Genomic DNA, 21,224 nt, shown 5'->3' with positions numbered 1-21,224 from the left:
GTGGTAGGAGGGGCAGGGCAGATCCGCCGCCCGCGCCTTCAAGGTAGGCAGACCTACAACAGACCGGCGGATCAGGCCCAGGAGCCTGCCGGCGGGGTACAAACACCACCCTAATTGGAGTAGTGACAGAGCAGAGTCGCCTCCCTTGCCAGGAACAGACCCAGCATCCTGCAGGCGGGGTAGTCACGACACCCCAATTGGAGTAGGGGCAAAGCAGAGCCTCCACTCGTGCCCGAAAGGTGGGCAGATCTGCGACCGACCAGCAGGACAGGCCCAGTGGCCTGCTGGTACGACAGACACGTCACCCCAATTGGAGTAGGGGCAGAACAGAGCCGCCACCAGCTCCCAGAACAGGCCCAGTGACCTGCCGGCGTGGTAGCCACGACACCCCAATTGGAATAAGGAGAGAGCAGAGCCGCCGCCCGCACCTGCAGGAAAGATACGCAAGCAGTATGAAAAGACAAGGAAAGAAAGGACCACAAGCAATGCAGGTCAACGCAACTTTAGAAGAGGTAACAGCTGCAGCAGATGGAATGTCAGATAAAGAATTCAGGATATACATGCTTCAGATGATCTGGAGTATCAAGGAAGACATTAAACAGCAAAATCAGACAATGAAAGATCACTTCGACAACGAATTACGCAAACAAATCCAGGAAGCAAAGGATCAACTATACAGGGAGATAGAGGTTATAAAAAACAAGCAATCAGAAATCCTAGAAATGCAGGAAGCAATAAACCAACTTAAAAACTCAATGGAGAATACTACCAACAGAGTAGAACACTTAGAAGATAGAACATCAGACAATGAAGACAAAGTATTTCAACTGGAAAAGAACATAGACAGCTCAGCAAGACTGTTAAGAAACCATGAGCAGAACATCCAAGAAATATGGGATAACATTAAGAGACCAAACTTAAGAGTCATTGGGATACAGGAAGGTACAGAGCTCCAAACCAAAGGAATGAGCAGTCTATTCAATGAAATAATACAAGAAAACTTCCCAGACTTGAAGAATGAGACAGAATCCCAAATCCTAGAAGCCTACAGGACGCCGAATGTGCAAAATCATAAGAGATCCACACCTAGACACATTATAATGAAGATGCCCAACATACAGAATAAGGAGAGAATTTTAAAAGCTACAAGAGAAAGGAAGCAGATTACATTTAGGGGCAAGCCAATCAGGATAACAGCTGATCTTTCAACACAGACTCTGAAAGCTAGAAGATCCTGGAATAACATATTTCAAACACTGAAAGATAATGGGTTCCAACCAAGAATTGTGTATCCAGCGAAATTAAGCTTCAGGATGGAGAATGAAATTAAAACCTTCCACGATAAACAAAAGTTTAAAGAATTCGCAGCTAGAAAACCATCTCTTCAAAACATCCTAGCCAAAGTATTACAGGAAGAGGAAATGGAAAATAACAATGAAAACCAACAGTGGGAGGTAGGACAGTAAAGGGGGGGGGGAAACAATCAAAGAGGAAAACAAACAATGTTTAGTAACAGAAATAAACAAATATGGCTGGAAGAACAACCCATATCTCAATAATAACCCTAAATGTTAATGGCTTAAACTCACCAATTAAGAGACACAGGCTAGTAGAATGGATCACAAAACAAGACCCAACAATATGCTGCCTACAGGAGACGCATTTGATAGGAAAAGACATACATAGGCTGAAGGTGAAAGGTTGGGAAAAATCATATCACTCATATGGACTTCGGAAACAAGCAGGCGTGTCCATACTCATATCAAATAAAATAGATTTCAAGCCAAAGTTAATCAAAAGGGATAAAGAGGGACACTACATACTGCTTAAGGGAACCATACACCAACAAGACATAACAATCATAAATATTTATGCCCCAAACAATGGTGCAGCTATGTTCGTCAAACAAACTCTTCTCAAGTTCAAGAGTCTAATAGACCACCATACAATAATCATGGGAGACTTCAACACACCTCTCTCGCCACTGGACAGATCTTCCAAACAAAAGTTGAATAAGGAAACTATAGAACTCAATAACACTATTAATAACCTAGACCTAATTGACATATATAGAGTATACCACCCAACATCAAGCAGTTACACTTTTTTCTCAGCAGCACATGGATCCTTCTCAAAAATAGATCATATATTATGTCACAGGGCAACTCTTAGACAATATAAAGGAGTAGAGATATTACCATGCATCTTATCTGATCATAATGGAATGAAACTGAAAATCAACGATAAAAGAAGGAAGGAAAAAGCATACATCAATTGGAGAATGAACAATAGGTTACTGAATGATCAATGGGTTATAGAAGACATCAAGGAGGAAATTAAAAAATTCTTAGAGATAAATGAAAACACAGACACAACATATCGGAATCTATGGGACACATTGAAAGCAGTTCTAAGAGGAAAATTCATTGCTTGGAGTTCATTCCTTAAAAAAAGAAAAAACCAACAAATAAATGATCTCATACTTCATCTCAAAATCCTTGAAAAAGAAGAGCAAAACAACAGCAAAAGAAGTAGAAGGCAAGAAATAATTAAAATCAGAGCTGAAATTAATGAAATCGAAACAAAAGAAACAATTGAAAAAATTGACAAAACTAAAAGTTGGTTCTTTGAAAAAATAAACAAAATCGACAGACCCTTAGCGATGCTAGTGAAGAGAAGAAGAGAGAGAACTCAAATTACTAGCATACGGGATGAAAAAGGCAATATCACAACAGACACTTCAGAAATACAGAAGATAATCAAAAACTATTTTGAATCCTTATACTCCAATAAATTAGAAGATAGTGAAGGTATAGATAAATTTCTTAAGTCATATGATCTGCCCAGATTGAGTCAGGAGGATATAGAAAACCTAAACAGACCAATATCAATTGAGGAGATAGAAGAAACCATCAAAAGACTACCAACTAAGAAAAGCCCAGGTCCCGATGGGTATACAGCAGAATTTTACAAAACCTTTAAAGAAGAACTAATACCAATACTTTTCAAGCTACTTCAGGAAATAGAAAAGGAGGGAGAACTTCCAAATTCATTCTATGAGGCCAACATCACCCTGATACCTAAACCAGACAAAGACACTTCAAAGAAAGAAAACTACAGACCAATATCTCTAATGAACCTAGATGCAAAAATCCTCAATAAAATTCTGGCGAATCGGATACAAAAACATATAAAAAAAATTGTACACCATGATCAAGTAGGATTCATCCCTGGGATGCAAGGCTGGTTCAATATACGGAAATCAATAAATGTTATTCACCACATCAATAGACTTAAAAATAAGAACCATATGATCATCTCGATAGATGCGGAAAAAGCATTTGACAAAGTACAGCATCCCTTTATGTTCAAAACTCTAGAAAAACTAGGGATAACAGGAACATACCTCAATATTGTAAAAGCAATCTATGCTAAGCCTCAGGCTAGCATTATTCTGAATGGAGAAAAACTGAAGGCATTCCCTCTAAAATCTGGAACAAGACAGGGATGCCCTCTCTCTCCACTTCTCTTCAACATAGTTCTCGAAACACTGGCCAGAGCAATTAGACAGACGAAAGAAATTAAAGGCATAAAAATAGGAAAAGAAGAAATTAAATTATCACTATTTGCAGATGATATGATTCTATATCTAGCAGACCCAAAAGGCTCTACAAAGAAACTATTAGAGCTAATAAATGAATTCAGCAAAGTGGCAGGATTTAAAATCAACACGCATAAATCAAAGGCATTCCTGTATATCAGCGACAAATCCTCTGAAATGGAAATGAGGACAACCACTCCATTCAAAATATCTTCAAAAAAAATAAAATACTTGGGAATCAACCTAACAAAAGAGGTGAAAGACTTATACAATGAAAACTACAGAACCCTAAAGAGAGAAATAGAAGAAGATCTTAGAAGATGGAAAAATATACCCTGTTCATGGATAGGCAGAACTAACATCATCAAAATGGCGATATTACCAAAAGTTCTCTATAGGTTTAATGCAATGCCAATCAAAATCCCAAAGGCATTTCTTGTAGAAATAGAGAAAGCAATCATGAAATTCATATGGAAAAATAAAAGACCCAGAATAGCAAAAACAATGCTAAGCAAGAAGTGTGAATCAGGCGGTATAGCGATACCAGACTTCAAACTATACTACAGAGCAATAGTAACAAAAACAGCATGGTACTGGTACCAAAACAGGCGGGTGGACCAATGGTACAGAATAGAGGACACAGAAACCAATCCACAAAACTACAACTATCTTATATTTGATAAAGGGGCTAAAAGCATGCAATGGAGGAAGGATAGCATCTTCAACAAATGGTGCTGGGAAAACTGGAAATCCATATGCAACAAAATGAAACTGAATCCCTTTCTCTCGCCATGCACAAAAGTGAATTCAAAATGGATCAAGGAACTTGATATCAAATCAGAGACGCGCCGTCTGATAGAAGAAAAAGTTGGCTACGATCTACAGTCGGTGGGGTCGGGCTCCAAATTCCTCAATAGGACACCCATAGCACAAAAGTTAATAACTAGAATCAACAAATGGGACTTACTCAAACTAAGAAGTTTTTTCTCAGCAAAAGAAACAATAAGAGAGGTAAATAGGGAGCCTACATCCTGGGAACAAATCTTTACTCCTCACACTTCAGATAGAGCCCTAATATCCAGAGTGTACAAAGAACTCAAAAAATTAGACAATAAGAGAACAAACAACCCAATCAACAAATGGGCCAAGGACCTGAACAGACACTTCACAGAGGAGGACATACAGTCAATCAACAAGTACATGAAAAAATGCTCAACATCTCTAGCTGTCAGAGAAATGCAAATCAAAACCACCCTAAGATACCATCTCACTCCAGTAAGATTGGCAGCCATTAGGAAGTCAAACAACAACAAGTGCTGGCGAGGATGTGGGGAAAAGGGTACACTTGTACATTGCTGGTGGGACTGCAGATTGGTGCAGCCAATTTGGAAAGCAGTATGGAGATTTCTTGGAAAGCTGGGAATGGAGCCACCATTTGACCCAGCTATTCCCCTTCTTGGTCTATTCCCTAAAGACCTAAAAAGAGCATGCTACAGGGACACTGCTACATCGATGTTCATAGCAGCACAGTTCACAATAGCAAGACTGTGGAACCAACCTAGATGCCCTTCAATAGACGAATGGATAAAAAAAATGTGGCATTTATACACAATGGAGTATTACTCTGCATTAAAAAATGACAAAATCATAGAATTTACAGGGAAATGGATGGCATTAGAGCAGATTATGCTAAGTGAAGCTAGCCAATCCCTAAAAAACAAATGCCAAATGTCTTCTTTGATATAAGGAAAGTAACTAAGAACAGAGTAGGGACGAAGAACAGGAGAAGAAGATTAACATTTAACAGGGATGAGAGGTGGGAGGGAAAGGGAGAGAGAAGGTAAATTGCACGGTAATGGAAGGAGACCCTCAGGGTTATACAGTGGAGGGGGTAGAGAGAGAGGAGGGGAGGGGAGGGGAGAGGTGGGGAGGGGGGAGGGTGGATGATGGGAAAGGCAGCGGAGCACAACAGACACTAGTATGGCAATTTGTAAATCAATGGATGTGTAACTGATGTGAATCTGCAATCTGTGTATGGGGTGAAGGTGGGAGTTCATAACCCACTAGAATCAAAGTGTGGAATATGATATGTCAAGAAATTTGTAATGTTTTGAACAACCCACAATAAAAAATTAAAAAAAAAAAAAAAAAAAAAAAGAAAGGGCTCTTGGAAGATTTTATTTCTGTCTCCTTTTTCTACTGCCTTGGCTCATTCACTTTTAAGTCTTTGATGTGAAGCCACATGATAGGTAAGGAAATAACTACTCATTAGTGGTCATTCAGCTCTTTGGGATACTGACCTCTTGGTTCAGCTTTAGAGACCTAAGGACATCACAGACCAGTGTTTCTGAGTGCTTGGTCTCAATATAGCTGCCAGATTACAGCCTCTGTTTATGGCTTGTGTATCATATTTGTGAGCCACCTCTGCTTCTGTTTCTTATTCCAGATTACACCCTATCCTTTGTGGGTTTCTGCCTGTGGCCTTGTGCCATAGTTTCTGTGAGTCCTTATTCCCCTCTCAGTGTTTATTTTCAGGTTTGAGGTAGTGTGATCCGTAACATACAAATGTCCTTTCTCATTTAATTTTTGTTTGGTCCCTTTTTGATTCTCTTTCCCTTCCAGTGATATCTGCAGAGGGGACCAGTGTGTTTTCGTTTGCAGTTTTTCTTCTGAGACCATAAGGAAATCTGTCCTTTTCCTTATTTACCAGGAAGTAATTTAGGGCTATTGGGAAAAATTTTTTTCAACCCCCAAGATCACAGGAAATAATCATCTTTAAAAAATTTCCTGTGGTCACCGGCTTAAGCCTGGGATTTCTTTGGCTCTTCCCTAACCAGATTTGGTGTAACAAGGTTTCCATGTTAGATGGGAAACTCTCCAGGTGCATTGTGTGTCCGTCCCTCTGTAACTCAGAGTCCCAGGACTCTCCTCCTTGCCCTACAACAGTTTTTCAACTTCATTTAGGCCACATATTTACTTATCATACGACTGCTTCTTTGGTTTTATATTTCCAATTGCCTCTCTGGCTTCTACCCAGTAACACCCAAGGTATTACCACCATAAATGCCTTCACACTTTGCCATATGTCCCCTGCCAGACTTAGAACCACTACCTTCCAAGTGGTCAGTAGCAAACTCAACACATGTTCTAACAAGCTCTAGTTAGATATTTTCAACTTGCTGTTCACTAATATTCTATTTCCTGCCGAGTCCCATGGTAATTGAGCTATGTGCACATTCTTATTTTGTTAGTTCTCAGACTTGAATGCTTTAGCTTTCCGCTTCCTAATGCTTATTGTACTTGAAGCTGAGACCTGAATGCCTTCTCCCACTCTCACAGACTTGTCATTATTTTCTGATTATCCAGAATGGTTTCCCAATCACCTTCCAGTTTTCTTTGCCTTAAAAGGGAAATAAAACCAAGAGCCCCAAGATAATCCCCCAACACAGGCTGTGAAGGCGGAGATTCGGTAGCAAAATAACATGTTTTCAGGGAGCAGGAGACATATGCATGGGCTCTGACCTCCCCTGTGCCCAAGCACCTCATTGTATTCCTAAAATAGCTGTCCCCTGTCCCTTCCTTTCCTCCCTCCCCTCTTTCTTTTCTACATTATACTGTACAATTTATGAGTTATAGCTTAAATGTTAGTCTTATGCTATTCTGGATAGGAAAGAAGTTTGATAAGAAAATAAAATGTTTGACAAATTCAAAGAAAATATCCCTGGGAATACCCTCTCTCTGCCCCTTTCTCTCCATTTCGTACTCTCTTTGGGGAATGGGTTTCTAGATTTAACAGTATTCCCTTGGATGATTTGATTTTTTGTGATGTCTATGAGGCTTTTAAGAAACACTTTTTGCCCCCACTGTTTTGTACTTGCCTAGGGACCATCTATTCATTTCATGTTATTAATTTGCACCCATTAGAAAATATTACTTAGCCAGCATTCCCACCTGTGTTTATCTTGCAGCAGCTGAGATTTGTTAGCAGAAGTTCTAATGACTGTAAGGCGTCTTCCCTCAGTGCTTATTGCCCTCTCTGCTTTCTCCTGTTCACGTTTCCAAATGAAAATAGATTGCTCTGTAAGAAGAGCATTTTCCTCACATTGAATGTCTGTCTGCCTCCTTCCCCCAATATTTAATTGATCTGTCACAGTGTGTTGTTGAGTTAATAAAGCAGAGAAGCCCTCCATTTAAAACAATCAACAATTTTGTCTAGAAAGCAGCTCATATATGTTAAGAGTCTTCTATGTGCCTGGCATTTGATTCCTACCTTCTCCTTTAGGCTTCACGGTTTTGTGAAGTCACTATTCAACTCCTTCTTTCTGGGTGAAGATATTGAGACTCACAGCGCTCAAAAAGCATGCCCAAGCTCACACAATCAAGCTGAAGCTGCATCTGTTCCAGGTGCCTTTGATCTACAAGCCCTCATGCCTTGCCATGTGAACAGGGATTATCTAGAGAGGCCATACCCATCCTGGTGTTTAAGCACACAGGTTTTGGAGCCGGTGTAAACTAGGTTTGAATCTTGTCACTGCAGCATTTATGTGATCAACTGGTTCCCTGTGCCACAGAGCCAGGCCTAAGGGTGGGATCTGAGAAGAGAGTAGTAGGAACAATGGAAAGTGGATTGGATGGAAACCTGGAGTCAATTAGGGGAGGGCTAAGAGGTATAGCTGTTCCTTTGGGGCCGAAGGCATTGCTGCAGGTGGACAGAGAGCTGGGTTAACATGGTCCATGCTGTGCAGGCAGACAGCTCAGAGGTCATAGCTCTGTGTTCCAGAAAACCCCAGGACTGGGGGTGGGTACATCAGAGGAAAGAGAGAAGTCTCCAGAATATCTCAGTGACATCACAAGGATACTAGTCGGGGCTGGGGTGGACAACAGGTGATGTTTAATAAGATCCTTAGACATGGAGCCTGGGAAGCAGGAAGCAAGACTTCCATTCAGTCTGATGGAGCACAGGGAGCAGGTCTCTTCCTCACACACCAATTCCCATCCTCTTGTCTGCACCAACCTGCATAGTCTATCACCTCTCCATAGCAGGTGTCATGAGGCCACTCCCAGGCATCACATCCTGGGCATTTTCTCTTCTTGTGAGCATTTCTTCCTGGCTACAGTGAGCAGGACATTGATGATTCATTATCTCACATTATCAATTATGAAACAAAATGGGATTGGAAGGAAAGAATCTAGCTGATGTATGAACACAAGGCTGAATTCAAGAAAAAAAAATGCTGGCAGAATGGAATGAAGGATACTCAGAAAATAGTTTGGGAAATAGGAGGGGTCCAGATGAACAAGAGTTCATTGAGGACATTCATTTGGGAATAAGAGCTGAATTCAAGGGGATGGTAAAGAAAGGAGAGATATGACCAATGAAGTAACCTGCAGAGCTTTACCTCAGAGCAAGCAACTTGTCAGACTTTGAAAAATGATTGAGCATTTTTGGATGCACCATCCAGGAGATCATGAGATCTGATGCCAGAGATTAAGAGAGGAGTTAAGATCTTCAAATTTTGACATGACCTGCCTGCCTCCCTCCTCTCCTTTCTTCTTTCCCTCTCTTCCTTTTCCTTCCTTCCTTGTTTTGTACTTGGATTCCTGAAATGTTGGGGGAAAGACTGCAAAGATAATGTCCTGTCCCTTTTCTTGCTGTTTTTTTTTCTTTAGTTATAGTTGGACACAATACCTTTATTTCACTTATTTATTTTCATGTGGTGCTGAAGATCAAACCCAGGATCTTGCATGTATGTGCAAGGCGAGCGCTCTACTGCTGAGCCACAACCCCAACCCCAGCCCATTGCTGTGTTTTTTTTTTTAAATATTTATTTTTTAGTTTTAGGTGGACACAACATCTTTATTTTTTATTTTTATGTGGTGCTGAGAATTGAATCCAGTGATTCATGCATGCCAGGCGAGCGCGCTACCACTTGAGCCACATCCTCAGCCCCCCATTGCTGTTTTTAATCTTCATATTTTTAAGCTCTTAGGGGAGAGTTTCAGGGGTTACCTGGGCAGATTTTGGAACACTTAGATGCCTTGCAAAATCGCCTTATGCGTTCCTAAAGTCATAGTCATTTGTAAGTAGTTCTAATCATAAAAGGTGGTGTTGATTGATTAAGCAGATATTTTATTTAAACCATATCCCCAAGTCAGACTGATGTGTTGCTGTTGGGATCTGTAGTCATTACTAATTTTCTTCATGAATCATTAAGGCTCTGTTAGTTCATTTTATCTTGGGAGGGAGTCCTAATGAAATTAGTTACTGAACAGGTCTTAACCTAGACATTCTTTTGCTGTTGCTGTGGAAACCAGCAATAAAAATTGTGGGTTGAGAAAGAAAAATAATCATTGCTGAACATCAGTAAAATACAGGAGCAGTAGGCTGCTTTTCTTATACAGACTTTTTTTTTTTTTAAATCATGATACCTGGAACCAGGCTGAGGTTAATAAGGTTCTGAGCTCATCATATCACTGAAATCACGTGTAGTTTTTCTCAGAAACATTGTGGAAAACAAATTACAAAGTCTTTACTATTAGAACAAAATATATTCTAGGCTTGTGTAATTATGTCAAAATGTATTCTACTGTCATGTAAAACTAAAAAGAACCAATTTTTTTAAAAAGAACATTTTCACCAGTGGTGGCATTCACAGGCTGACAATTGGACCCATGTCCCCAGCTAATCCCTTTGTTTAAATAGGAAGAAATAATGACTCTGGAGGAGAGAGGTATTGTCAGTTGAAATGTTCTCTTCCAGCCAAGAAAGGAGACAGGAACATAAGGTGGCCTTGCCCAGCGAGACAAGTGCTCTACCACTGAGCTCTATCCCCAGCCTATGAGTATTTTTTTTCTTTTTTTCCCCTTGGAACAAGGGCCCTTAACTACCGAGCCACATTCCCAGCCCTTTTTAATACTTTATTTAGTGACAGGGTCATGCTGAGTTGTTTAGATCCTTGATAAGTTTTTGAGGCTAGCTTTGAACTTGTGATCTCCTGCCTCAGCCTCTTGAGCTGCTGAGATTATAGTAGGCATGTACCACAGTGCCCAGCTCCCAGCTCTATGTAAATATATTTTTTAAATATTTATTTTTTAATTGTAGTTGGAAACAATACCTTTATTTTATTTATCCATTCATATGCGGTGCTGAGAATCGAACCCAGGGCCTCACACGGGCTAGGCAAGCGCTCTACAGCTGAGCCACAACCCCAGCCCCATATGTGAGTGTTTTTTAGAGTGCATTTTTTGTTGTTGTTTTTAGACATTGATGGACCTTTATTTTATTCATTTATTTGTATGTGGTGCTGAGAATCGAACCCAGTGCCTCATACATGCTAGGCAAAGGCTCTACCACTGAGCCACAACCCCAGCCCTAAAGTGCATTTGTGATGTTTTTTCAAAGGATGCAGCACTTTGGTTTGGGTGCCCTGTGTCACACTCTTGGCCATCAGAGTCTACAGGGATGGGGAAAGGTAAGGTTGGGGCTAAAGAAGATCCTCAAGGGCATTTAATCCAGTCCTGTTACATTGCTGACAGAAGAAACAGAGGATCAGGGAAAGGGGTGTGCCAGCTACTTCTGGTTCAGGAATAACAGACTAGGATGATTTTTTAAAATGATTGCCAGTGGAGAGACCCAGGCCACCTCCCAGTCTCTCTGCATGTGGATGTCCCCCAAGAACTTTAGCTGCATCCTTCTACTTTGAACAATCTTTTAAAATATTTTTTTAGATGTTGATGGACCTTTATTTGATTCATTTATTTATACATGGTGCTGAGAATCGAGCCCAGGGCCTCACACATGCTAGGCAAGTGCTCTTACTACTGAGCCACAACTCCAGCCCCTGAACAATTTTTATTTCATAAAATAATTCAGTCAGGAGGGGGGATAGTAGAGGATGGGAAAGGCAGCAGAATACAACATACACTAGTATGGCAGTATGTAAGAAAAGTGGATGTGTAACCGATGTGATTCTGCAATATGTATACGGGGTAAAAATGGGAGTTCATAATCTGCTTGAATCAAATGTATGAAATATGATATGTCAAGAGCTTTGTAATATTTTGAACAACTAATAATAAAAAAAATTAAAAAAGAATTTAAAAAATTTTTAAAAAAAATTCAGAGCAGCAACTCTGCCTCGTAATGTCAGATCTGACCAATTAAAATATGCTTTATTAATTTTTAAATGATAGCCATTTTTATCCATGTGCTTCCATGAAATCTAACTTTCAAGTAATTCATTTATGTCTATTTAAAAATTAGGTTGGTTATTCCTCTTCCAGCCCTACAGCTGCAAATCTGCTGGCTGTTTCCTGGTTTGATTCATGCTGCCCTGTTGTGTGTGTATGTGTGTGTGTGTGTATACCTGGTACATTACTGTGTTAGGTGTCTCTGATGGATAATAAGCTATTAATTTGCCAAAAAGTAATGTCAGAGTATCATTAAATATTACACATTTCAATAATTTGGTAAAGTCTGTTTTAGAGTTGTAAAAATTATCCTAATACAAAGGTGTCATCTTAGGAATAGAGTTTTCTGATTCTGGCCAACTTTCAAGCACTCATTCTCTGTGACAGCAGTTGAGATGGGTAAAGCTTGACCATGTCACTTGGCAGGTTTAAGTTATGGAGATACATGTTTTCCTTTTCTGCTCTTCTACAGAAAGACAATCCCCTGCCCTAGGACAAACATGAGGAGCGCAGCCAAGCCCTGGAATCCTGTCGTCAAAGCGGGGAGCCATGGCCCCGAACGTGCACGGCCCCTTCCTACAGCTTCTTCTGGCATGAGGAGTTCTAAATCTTCAACCTCCTTGGCTTTTGAGTCCCGTCTCAGCAAGGTATAGACTAAGATGCCCAGGTCGGGGCTGTGGTGATTCTTGATGTCCAGGTTGGGAGGACTGAAGAGGGCAGTTGGCAAACCAGTGGGCTTTCAGGACCAGGAAATAGGCTTGTAAGGAAGAGCCCCAGAGTACGGAGCACCGCAGAGCAAGGGTGGTATGGGGATGAGAAAGGAAATCTAGGAGATGTTTAACACAAAAATTAGGGTCTTCTGCCTTGAATTATGTGGACTCTAGGCAATTTTGCCCCATCATGTCCCTGGATGAGGTTCAAGATCACTCATAATCTTCCCAACCCTGACAATCCAGTCATTCTCTATCCTCCTCTCTTGTCTCTTTATCTCTCTATCTCTTGGCCTATCAACACTGTTTACTATGTCCTCCCTCCAGTGATATATTTTTCTCTAATTTTTCTGCTTCCTCTTCATCTCCATTCATCTCTAATATTAGATGGGTCCAAGGTATAGACTTTGCACTCACCTATTTTTCAGCTACATTCATTCTCTATATCAGAGATTCTCCACATGCCACACCTGACACCTCCTTGGGTGTTCTGAGATGAAATTCATAGACAGTTTCACCTACCTGCAAGCAGACGTTTGCAAAATCAATATAGTATCCAGACTCTAGTATAAAAGGAAAAGTATTAAATGACTTGTACTTCCATCTGCAAATGCCTGAGCATGACTGTGCAAAGGACCCAAGCTGCTCCTGAGAGCTCACGAATGTGAAAGTGATGATGTAGTCTGACTCAGGCTTGTGACAATGACAGATGATTGTTTTGAAACAGTGAATGCTCTTGGTGAAATTCTGAGCCAAACATAGTACGGTCTTCTTTTGTTTTATTATGATGATTGTATTCTTAGAAAGTTCATTGTATCACTGGGTGTGGTGGCACACTCCTGTAATCCCAATGACTCAGAGGCTGAGGTGGGAGGATCTCAAGTTCAAGACCAGCCTCAGCAACTTAGTGAGACCCTGTCTCAACCTAAAAATAAGTAACAAGGGCTGGGAATGTAACTCAGTGGCAGAGCACCCCTAGGTTCAACCCCAAGTGCTACAAAAAGGAAAAAAAAAAAAAAGAAAGCTCAGCATGTCTTAAGGATTGTGCAACAAGTACCTTGCTGTATAAATGCTGTATAAATGTATAAAATGAAGGTAGGTGTTAGGACTGATTGATAAGAAAAAGGTGTTCCACCTATGTGGATGTCACAGAATCTGTGAAAATTGCATGGGTGGTAGGGAAATAAATTTTGCCAACTTGTCACATGCATTGTAGGACATCTAGATTTCCCATCCTGTCACCCATTATCAGTAGCATGTCCATCATGGTGACATGCAAAAATGCACCTCACATTTCCAACATATTCCCAGGACTGCATTATCCCTATGGAGAACTATTTTTCTAGGTGACAGTGTCTGTTATTATGGCTTTTAACACTGTATGTGGATGACATCCAAATTTCCATCTCCAGCCAGGACCCCTACTATAGCCTCTGTGATGTTGCCTCTTGGAAATCTAAATGTTGCCTTTGGGATAACATGTCCAAAATTACATCTTTTTTTTTTTTGAGGGGGGGTTACCAGGGATTGAACTCAGGGGCACTCGACCACTGAGCCACATCTCCAGTCCTATTTTGTATTTTATTTAGTGACAGGGTCTCACCGAGTTGCTTAGTACCTCACTTTTGCTGAGGCTGGCTTTGAACTCATGATCCTGCTGTCTCAGCCTCTGGAGCCACTGGGATTATAGGCATATGCCACCATGCTGGGCTCAAAATTGAATCTTGATTCCTTTTACTCCATCTCCCCCATCCCTCAAATCTCCTTCAAATCTTCCCTTTTGAGTTAATAGCAACACCATCCTTTTGATTGCTCACACACATGATCTTCTCTAGTGTCCCAAGATGCATCAATGAAATGCCATTACTTCTGCCTTAAAAATATATGTCAGCTGCAACCTCTTTACACCAACTGTGACCTGCCATCCATCTACCTTTTCTTGTCCTGGCTTCCCTAAACTCTGCTTTCCTCTCTATGCTCTATCTTCTGTTCTCAGCAGAAGTCAGAGTGGTCCTTTTAGCACAAAAGTCATGTCATGACCTGTCACTTCTCTGCTTAAAACTCTCTAAGTCTCTCTCCATTCACCTTGCCATGACCTTGCCATGGTCACTGATGTGCCCCCAAAGACCTGACCCTATTTCTTCTCAAACACTGACATTTTCTTCGATAGCTTTGACCACAATTTCCTAGTGACTATGACAACTGTCCCTTGGACATGCCACCACACTCTTGCAGCAGCATGTTTGTGTTGATGATTGCCTCTACCAGGAAGGTGCATTATCAGAGGTGTCGTCCCTGACCACTGTATTCAAAGTGCCCCTTAGCTTCCATCCACCCTCCTTATCCTGCCTTATTTTCCCTCTTGGCTCTTATACCGTTGCACACATTTGCTTATTTAATGTTTGTCTCCCTCTGACTGAACCCCAGGATGGCAGGAATTATCTGCTAATTTTTTGTTTGCAGCTCTCTGACCCTAGTGCTAAGAACACCTAGTGGCTGGGCCTGGGGTTGTGGCTCAGTGGTAGAGCCCACCATTCATGAAGCACTGGGTTCAATCTTTAGCACCAATAAAAATGAAAAATACAGATATAGTGTCCACCTAAAACTAATTAACTAAATAAATAAATAACATTAAAAAAAAAAGAAAAGTTACTAGCTACCTGGTGGGCTCAGAGTATTTGATGAATACCCATGTCCCCCTGTTCTTCTGGGAGCAGAAGCTTGGTGGAATAGAGGAGTTTGGTGTTGGTCAGAGCAGCCTGATGTGGAAACTTGGTTCTCCCACATTCCAGCTGTGAGATCTCAGAGAAACCATGGAACCATCCTAAGCTCCTGCTTTCTTGACTTTGAGAGGAAGGTAATACCTTAGTTGCCATGAGGAGTAAATTTACTTAAAGTGTTTGTAACATAATTTTATTATTCTATTATCACAGACTCAACTTCATTTCCATTTATTTTGTTTTTATTATCTTTCACCTAATATCACATTTTAGATTTTTACATGAATGCATATATTCTATCAATAATAGATCATTAGAACTACTTCTGGAATATATTGAAATATTTTTTATAAGAAGCATGAAAAAAAAATAAGTCCTGATATGCAGGAGTGTTTCATCAGGATAGCGAGATGTTGGCCACTTCTGACATCAGGAGGTTCGTGTTTTGGAAACTTGTTCCACAGGGAAAATGTCAGAGGAAAGCACAGTTCATGTTAGAGGATTTCTATTCTCCATATTCCTGGGATCTCATGTTCTGATTCTAGAGAATGACAGGGCTTGAGGGAAGGAGTAGCATAAGGAATTAGACCATGCCTACTCCTTTATCCCGTTTTGCTCTGACAATCTCCTTTCCCCTTACATTGGTGGGTAGATGACGAAAACTAAAAATCCGGAGAAGAGAAAACGAGGAAATGATGAGATCAGAAAATAAGTAGATTTCCTTTCCCTAAAAGTTTACTGCAAAAACTTACAAGCAGATAGAGATGTGGAATCATACAGCAAACACTCACGTACCACTGCCTGGACTCCATGGTGGACATCATACTTATTCCATTTGCTTTACAGTAAATGGATACATATGGTTTTAACGGATCAAAATAGGAAAAGTGAAAGAAGTCCACCAAAAATACTCAACTTCAATACTGGCTGAGCTGTGGGAGCAGTGGCAGAACAAAGCATGGACAACGAGATCAGCAGGATGGGGAATGGTGGTGTATATCATTCTCACTATACTCAAGCACCTGGAGTACTCTGATTCAACAGTACTCTGATTCACCCCATCCTGGCCATTTAGAAGACCCAGGTCTATGTACCAGGGATCACTGGGTTGCATACTATGAAACAGTGGCTTGAGCTTGCTCCAGCTGAGAGAAATCTAGTCATCCTTGCTACTCCTAGGGGATTTGTTCCAGAACTCCCCACAGACAACAAGATCCATGAATAATCAAGTGCCCTAGTATGTAATGGTGTAGAATTTGCATATAACCTATTTATATTCTCCTATAAAGTCTAACTCATCTCTAGATTATTTATAATACCTAATACAATATAAATGTTATGAAAATGGATGTTATACTATACTGTTTAGAGAATAATGACAAGGAAATGTCTGTGCATGTTCAGTATAGATGCATATTTTTTTTTAAGATTTTTTTGTGTGTTTGTGGTGCTGCGGATTGAACCCAGGGTCTTATGCATGCGAGGCAAGCCCTCTACCAACTGAGCTTTATCCCCAGACTAAAAATATTTTTGATCGGAGGTTGGCTGTATCTGAGGATATGAACCTGTGGATCTGGAGGGCCTAAGGTTTCCACGTCACTGTGGGGACAAGGGTTTAAGGCTGGACCAAGCGCAGACCACTCTCTCTGTTGCATGTCTCTACTTAACTCTGCCCCTTTATTTCTATGATGCCCACTGACACCCAGCTTCCTCTCACATGGGGATGAAGTATGGTGGCCAGCATGCTGTGACTCCTACATCTCTTAGAAGCTTTGGCCACTTTTTTGCTCATTCCTACTTATTTAAAACAACAATAAAAAAGTCAAACAAGAAGCAAAGACCTGTTCAGTTTCTTTTTGGTTATTGGTTTTGTTTTTGGCCAGGTGTGGGTTCACCGTTGACCTTGTGCAGCCTGCTGGGGCCTAGGAATCAGGGCTTGGTGTTGGAGCAGCCTCAGTCCTCCCAGAGAATTCAGCTGTGGTTAGGAAAGCCGTTTTATAGTGTGGTTGTGTTGTATGAGGCTTGGGGACCCAGTCTTCTGTAATCATTCTTACAAAATGCTGTAAATATGGTAGCCATTAACCACCTGGGGCAAATTGGAGCCCTTGAAATGTGGCTAGTCAAAATTGGGATGTGCTCTATATGTAAAAATACACACCAGATTTAAAGAGTTAATACCAAAAAATGAAGAATGTCTCACTAATATTCATCCATGTACCATATAACAACATTTCAGTCAATGACACACACATATACTGGTGATGCCATCAGATTACAATGGAGCTGAAGAATTCCTATGGCTTAGTGATGTCATAGCACAATGAATTATTCATGTGTTTGTGTTAATATATTTGTGTGACTGTGATGCCAGTTGCATAAAAGAATAGTATGTACAGTACGTAAAAATGGATACTGATATTAGAAACTATGTTACTGGCTTATCTACTTACTGTACTGTACTTTTCATCATTATTTTGGAGGGTACTTCTATTTATAAAGAAAAAATTTGCCATAAAACTGCTATGTGAACTAGCAGCAGCCTCGTGATTACCATGCCTCTTGATTGCATCTTCTTCTCTTGTGCTTGATTTAATCTCATGTTGTTTTGCTCAGCATAGTGAAGGATATGAAATTAATAAAGCCCCAGAAACAGGAGGGCCTGGGAGAAGGGAAAGAAAGGCAGAAACTTTGAAGGTGGCAGTCCCTGTGAAGTGGGATCCTTTCCCTAATCAAATCCTTTCCCAGTGATAGCAAACTGCCCATCAGTCTTGCCTCCGTGACAATATGAAGACCTCTGGAGGTCAGGATGGGCATTGGACTCTGAACTTTGAACCCTCCTCCTGCAGAGTAAAAACACTGCCTAGTACAAACCATGCCCAGTAAAAACAAGATCCAGATGCTTGCAACCTTTTGCCCACAAGCTGTTAAAGTCTTCAAGGGTTAAGTCTCCCCAACATAACCTATATTAACCCAGATTCCTTCTGTAACCATGGCCATTTTCTGACCAGAAAGTGCACCCACCTGATGCACAACTTCGATGCTGAATAAAGGCTTTGCTGATCCATGAAGTCTGTACCCAGCTCGGTCATTTTGAGCTAACTCTGCCCTAGGAGTAATAGGCTACTATATATATATAGCCTGGGTGTATAATAGGCTACACCACCTGGGTTTATAGAAACACACACTATGATGTTCTCACAATGACAAAATTGCCTAACAACTCATTTTTAGAATATATCCTATCACTGACACAGGACTCTATTTTACTTCGATTGCATGTTGATAATATTTTGCTTAAATTTGTGTAAAGAAAATATATTATTAAAATTCTTTTATCTGTTTCAGTTTACTTCTTTTTTTTTTTTTCCCCCTTAACCAGGGATTGAACTCATGGGCACTCAACCACTGAGCCACATCCCCAGCCCTTTTTGTATTTTATTTAGAGACAAGGTCTCGGTGAGTTACATAGTGCCTTGCTACTAATGCTTCAGTTTACTACTTCTTCTTTTTTTTTTTTTTTGGCATGGGGGACTAAACCCAAGGGTGCTTAACCACTGAGCCACATCCCCAGCCCTTTTTCTGTATTGTAATAGAGATAAAGTCTAGCTGAGTTGCTAAATGCCTTGCTAAGTTGCTGAGACTGGTTTTGAACTTGTGATTCTCCTATCCCAGCCTTCCAAACTGCTGGAGTTACAGGTGTGCACCACTACCCCTGGCATCAGTTTACTTCTTAATGTGGCCACCACACAACATAAAATTATGTCTCATATTTGCCGTGCTGCACTAAAACTTTGGTTCTCTGGGCTGGGGTTGTGGCTCAGCGGTAGAGTGCTTGCTTAGCACATACAAGGCCCTGGGTTCCATCCTCAGCACCACATAAAAATAAATAAATAAAATAAAGGTATTGTGTCCAACTACAACTAAAAAATAAATATGAAGGAAAAAAAAAAAAAAAAAAAAACTTTGGTTCTCAAAGTGTGGTCCCTAGACCAGCAGATCAGCATTTCCTGGGAAGTTGGTAGAAAACAAATTCTTGGGCCCTACCCTCGACCTAGTAAATCAGAAACATGATGGTTGATGTTGGGTTTAAAGAGAGGTGAAGTCAGCAATTGCATTTCAACAAACCCTCCCCAGAATTCTGATGCCTGCTCACATTTGAGGACCACTGTGCAATCATAACATGTTATCTCTTTCTGAAGACCAGATTACACTATGGCTAATGATTTTGGTTCTCTGGGCTGAGGTTGTGGCTCAGCGGTAGAGTGCTCGCTTAGCACATGCAAGGCCCTGGGTTTTCCCCTCATCTTTGTGAAATTCAGAGGACTTTCTTAGTTTCTTTAATCTGTGAGGTATTTAAACTTTTTCCTTTTTCGAGCTTTCATATGCAGGTGCTCAGCAGCTTAAGTATCAGAGAAACCATTAGCAAAAATACCTTTTCAACATATCAAAGCAACGCCAAAGCACATAACCTTTGTAGGGATCTTCTATAACAAACCAGAAACCTTGGGTGGTGTTGATGCTGTTGTGTGACCGGGAATTAGAGCCAAAAAAATGCAGCCATAAATAGAGATAGGTCACAAATCAGTAACTGAGATGAGGGGCTTTTCCTATTTGATGTTGCATCCAAAAAAGAGTAGTGATAGAATAAATAGCTTCAGCTGTTTTTTTTCTGAGGACAGGTAGGATCACTTTGTAGTCTGTGTGCAAAGCGTCTACACACACAGGAAAGCGTCTATGCAATCAATCTTTCTCACGTGGAAGTCCTCATGGAAGATGCAGGGGAAATAAAGTACTCTCTTTAAAAGCTCTGCTGGCTGGGGGTGTAGCTAGCCTGCATATTCCAAAGACCTTGTTCGGTGTGGGGGAGATGGCTTGAGCAGAAAGAGGAGAGCTTCAATATGTTTGAAGCAGAGGTTATATTTAACCAGTTACTGCAGTATTTGGGATGTATTAATAATAATATCCACCGATACTTGTTTTGTTCTTAATTTAGTGCTTAATTAAGGGCACGATCCTAGAACTAGGATTATTATTTTCCCTATTTTAGAATTGGGGGACTATAAAACAGTTCCTCCAGTTACATAGGTAGGAAAGAACAGGGTAGTATCTGTCACTAGCAGCCTGTCTCTACAGCCTGGTTGCACAGCCCTTACTAACCCTTAGCTGCCTCCTTCACATGTGCTTGCTGGGAAGCTGGCATATAGAGATTCCATATCCTGGGTCCCCTATTGCATTCCCCACTCCCTTCCTGCCTTGCCCCAAACAAAATGCTATATCTTAGAGTTTAATGCAGGGGGTCTCAGCTCTCCCACCACTAACTGTGCACTTGAAACCCTCCCGTCCTGAGTCTGGTGCTTCAACCGTCTGAGCGTTCCTCCTGGTCACTGTTATTCCTATAACCCCTATTGCAATTCTTATGATCACTCTCACTTCCTTTATTGTTGGGCCAGGCCATCTTACAAAGCAAGTCTTCCCACTGATTGCCAACTCCTGTTTTCTGTTGCCTCTGCCTGGCATCTCATCAGGACCCCACATCTTCAGGACCCAACCCCATATAGAAGAAGGGATAGAGTGTCCCAGGGTGTGGTTGGGGTGGAGGCTGAAGTGGTTTTATTTCTACCCCAATGGAAGTGCTCTGGTTTGTGGAAGCCCTGTTCTGATTTGAAGGTTGAGCACTTGCCCTCTGGGCCTTTTGCTAAAGGGTTTGATAATTCTGTACTTCAAGTCAGACTTAACTGATTTCAACAATGTCGGCCAATTAGAGGAAAGTAGAACTAAGTGCATACCCCTTGCACTATTGCTTTGAGAATTCCCTTAACTACAATGATTTCCACTTTTCATTTGAGGTGTCCCCTTGAGAATTTTTAAAGTCTGAGATCAGAATTGATTTCCTTTGGGAACCAGGGATGCACTTGGTCATGATTCTTGGCAGAGTGAATAATAAGTTCATTTATATTTTCCTATCGGGAAAAGGCTGCTGACATTACAGACTGTGGCCATTTA

At 40.8% G+C, this 21,224-nt stretch overlaps 1 protein-coding gene across 9 annotated transcripts in view; it reads left to right on the top strand.

The window, feature by feature from the left end:
- Nucleotides 1–21,224, top strand: part of Specc1 (sperm antigen with calponin homology and coiled-coil domains 1) — a 287,982-nt gene that overhangs the window by 68,991 nt on the left and 197,767 nt on the right. For 6 of the 9 annotated variants that reach the window (XM_058572014.1, XM_058572013.1, XM_058572015.1 and 3 more), the window contains one exon: nucleotides 12,264–12,438. The exons of 2 other annotated variants lie outside the window; for them this stretch is intronic. In XM_058572014.1, the coding sequence (XP_058427997.1) occupies nucleotides 12,292–12,438 (147 nt within the window). In that variant the 5' untranslated portion in view covers nucleotides 12,264–12,291. Of the gene's footprint in view, nucleotides 1–12,263; nucleotides 12,439–18,596; nucleotides 18,678–21,224 lie in introns of those variants that run through there. One more of the 9 variants, XM_058572016.1, reaches the window with a different exon arrangement.

Source organism: Marmota monax, unplaced genomic scaffold (genome assembly GCF_021218885.2).
Source record: "Marmota monax isolate L192 unplaced genomic scaffold, Marmota_monax_Labrador192_F-V1.1 WCK01_AAM20220418_F8-fsc00311, whole genome shotgun sequence".
Taxonomy (NCBI): Eukaryota; Metazoa; Chordata; class Mammalia; order Rodentia; family Sciuridae; genus Marmota; species Marmota monax.
This window is presented reverse-complemented; position numbering and strand designations above follow the sequence as displayed.